At 41.0% G+C, this 2,391-nt stretch overlaps 1 protein-coding gene across 1 annotated transcript; it reads left to right on the top strand.

The window, feature by feature from the left end:
• The first annotated feature begins 634 nt into the window (after positions 1 to 634).
• LOC108375612 (uncharacterized protein K02A2.6-like) lies at positions 635 to 1,471 on the top strand. Its single transcript, XM_017631757.1, has one exon. It carries the CDS (start codon positions 635 to 637, stop codon positions 1,469 to 1,471), a length of 837 nt encoding a protein of 278 aa, XP_017487246.1.
• Positions 1,472 to 2,391: the final 920 nt, after the last annotated feature.

Genomic DNA, 2,391 nt, shown 5'->3' on the forward strand with positions numbered 1-2,391 from the left:
TGCAGCGGTTCTTTCTAATGTTGTTGATGGCGAAGAGCGGCCTGTGGCGTTTATCTCACGTGCGCTTACAAAAGCAGAACAAAACGACAGCCAATTAGACAGAGAAGAGTTAGCCATCATATTTGCAGTAGGCAAGCTGCTTATGTACTTACATGGCAGACAATTCACCTTGATTACGGATAATCGGCCTGCATCGAGAATTCTACACCAAACAGCGAAAATCCCGGCAATGACATCCGCCAGATTGTTACGCTACGCCTCATTTCTTCAGGGATTTAATTAGAAAATAAAACATCGTAGTGCAGACGAAAACGTGAACGCAGATTGCTTGTCGAGGGCACCAGTTAAAGAAAAACCAAAGATCGAAAATTTTGTTGAAGAAGAAGTGCACGTGATTCAAGAGCAAATTATAAACGAAATTTCAATAAAATCCGTAATAGCGATTACGGTAGCTCAGTCAACAATAGAAGATCCCGAACTAGTAAAACTAAAATCAGAGTTGATGACTGAAATCAACAACGAAGCAAAATACAAAATGGTGTCATCCTTAAAGCTAATCGAGTCCTGATTCCAAAAAAAGCTCCAAGAATACGTTTTGAAAGAACTTCATCATACACACTTGGGGATTGTTAAAATGAAGCAGTTGGCTCGCAAGAACGTCACTTGGAACGGGATTGATTTAGACATTGAGCTTACGGTTAGAGGATGCGAAAGCTGTGCAAAAGTTATGAAAGCCCCTCCGAAAGTGGCAGTGCATCACTGGGAAGAGCCAACAGGAAATTTTCAGCGCGTTCATATCGATTACGGCGGCCCTTTCATGAACCACAATTTCCTAGTTTTAGTAGACGCAAAGTCCAAGTTGCCGGAAGTGCGCGTGCTAAAAGATGCCCCATCCACACAAGCAACTATCGACCTTCTGAAAAATATTTTTTATAAACATGGAACACCGCAGATCATTGTATCTGAAAACGCCACAATTTTTACAAGCTTAGCGTTTACAGAATTTTGTCACGCAAACGGAATCATTCAGAAATTTATCGCACCAGGCCATCCAGCCACAAATGGCCTTGCTGAGAGGTACGTACAACCTTTAAACTCAAAACTGAAATCTATGGAAGACGATGCAACTCCGTTGAATGAAAAAGTCCAAGAAATTTTACTACATTATCGGGCAACACCTTTAGCCTGCGGAGATACTCCAGCGAAGTTATACCTGGGTCGAGAAATCCGCATAAAGCTTGATGCCATTCGACCAAACAAACATAAGAAATCAATTGGTCAGACGTCACATGGACACCCTATTAGCGTGGGAGATAGACTGCAAGCACGTTCATATGGAGGAGGAAAATCTGGATGGAAATTTGGTGTCGCCACGGCCAAGAGGGGCCACTTACATTACGAAGTGTTGTTAGACAGCGGATATAAGCTGAAGCGCCACATCAATCAATTGAATAAAACAAATGTTGACTAGCCAAAAAAAAACTGTCACGTTTGAAGCACAACATATCAACCATCCTAAACACAACATGGAGGAGATTTGGATAGAACGTTCTCCACAGCAACAACAACGTATCACAACTCCAGCTGCAGGTGCTGCACTTCAGCAGCTATAGCGAGTAATGGTAGCGATAGCATCAGGCAATCAAGCAAAATAAGGAAAGTTCCGGCCTACCTTAAGGACCATGTCTCCTATTAGCGTGGGAGATTGTAGTCTCAACACCAAGTAATATTACGCTTATTACGCATAGTTGGCAACCATCTTTATTATTACCTTTTATACTCTTCTTTTCGTTTCTATTGTACATATTCTTTGCTTCTAATAAAGTGAGTTATTAACTGGATTTTAACATGGAAACATGACAGGTATCAACGTATAAATATAGAATAAAGCCAATAGTTTTTATAAGTTGACCATGACCTTAGTTGAACGTAGAAGAAATTTCGTTTGAATTTGATTCCTAGTTGAGTTAAAAATGGCAACCGAGCTAGAAACGAGACAAACCAATTTGCACGAGTTTATAAATGATCCGGCCTTAAGTACACGTAAAATTGCTAAAAAATTAAAGAGTGCACTATTCGACAGTTTGCAGGGTTTTAATCGGTACAAATAAGGCCTGACAGTTACGAGAAAACCAGGGAGCGGGGGTTAGCATGGTCAAAGTGATAAAAACAGTGCTAGGAAGGCCCTTAGTGCGTTTTCGCGAGATCCGAATATTTTGTCGCGTTATGTTGCAAAATCCGTACGGAGATCGCAGTTTTTCGTACAAAAGGTAAAGCGGAAAGCTTCATTGAGATGTTCTACAGCTCAAACAGCGCCAGACCGAGGCGCAAAGTAGAATGTTACAGCGAAATCCCGCATTCGGAAGTTGTATGAATTCTAAATTAAAAAAT

This window comes from Rhagoletis zephyria, unplaced genomic scaffold (genome assembly GCF_001687245.7).
Source record: "Rhagoletis zephyria isolate East Lansing unplaced genomic scaffold, Rhagoletis_zephyria_1.1 Rzeph_scaffold_09210, whole genome shotgun sequence".
In the NCBI taxonomy this organism is placed as follows: domain Eukaryota; kingdom Metazoa; phylum Arthropoda; class Insecta; order Diptera; family Tephritidae; genus Rhagoletis; species Rhagoletis zephyria.

Coding starts and splice junctions, on each gene's coding strand:
- LOC108375612 (XM_017631757.1), top strand. CDS start 635: ATGAAGCAGTTGGCTCGCAAGAACGTCACTTGGAACGGGATTGATTTA.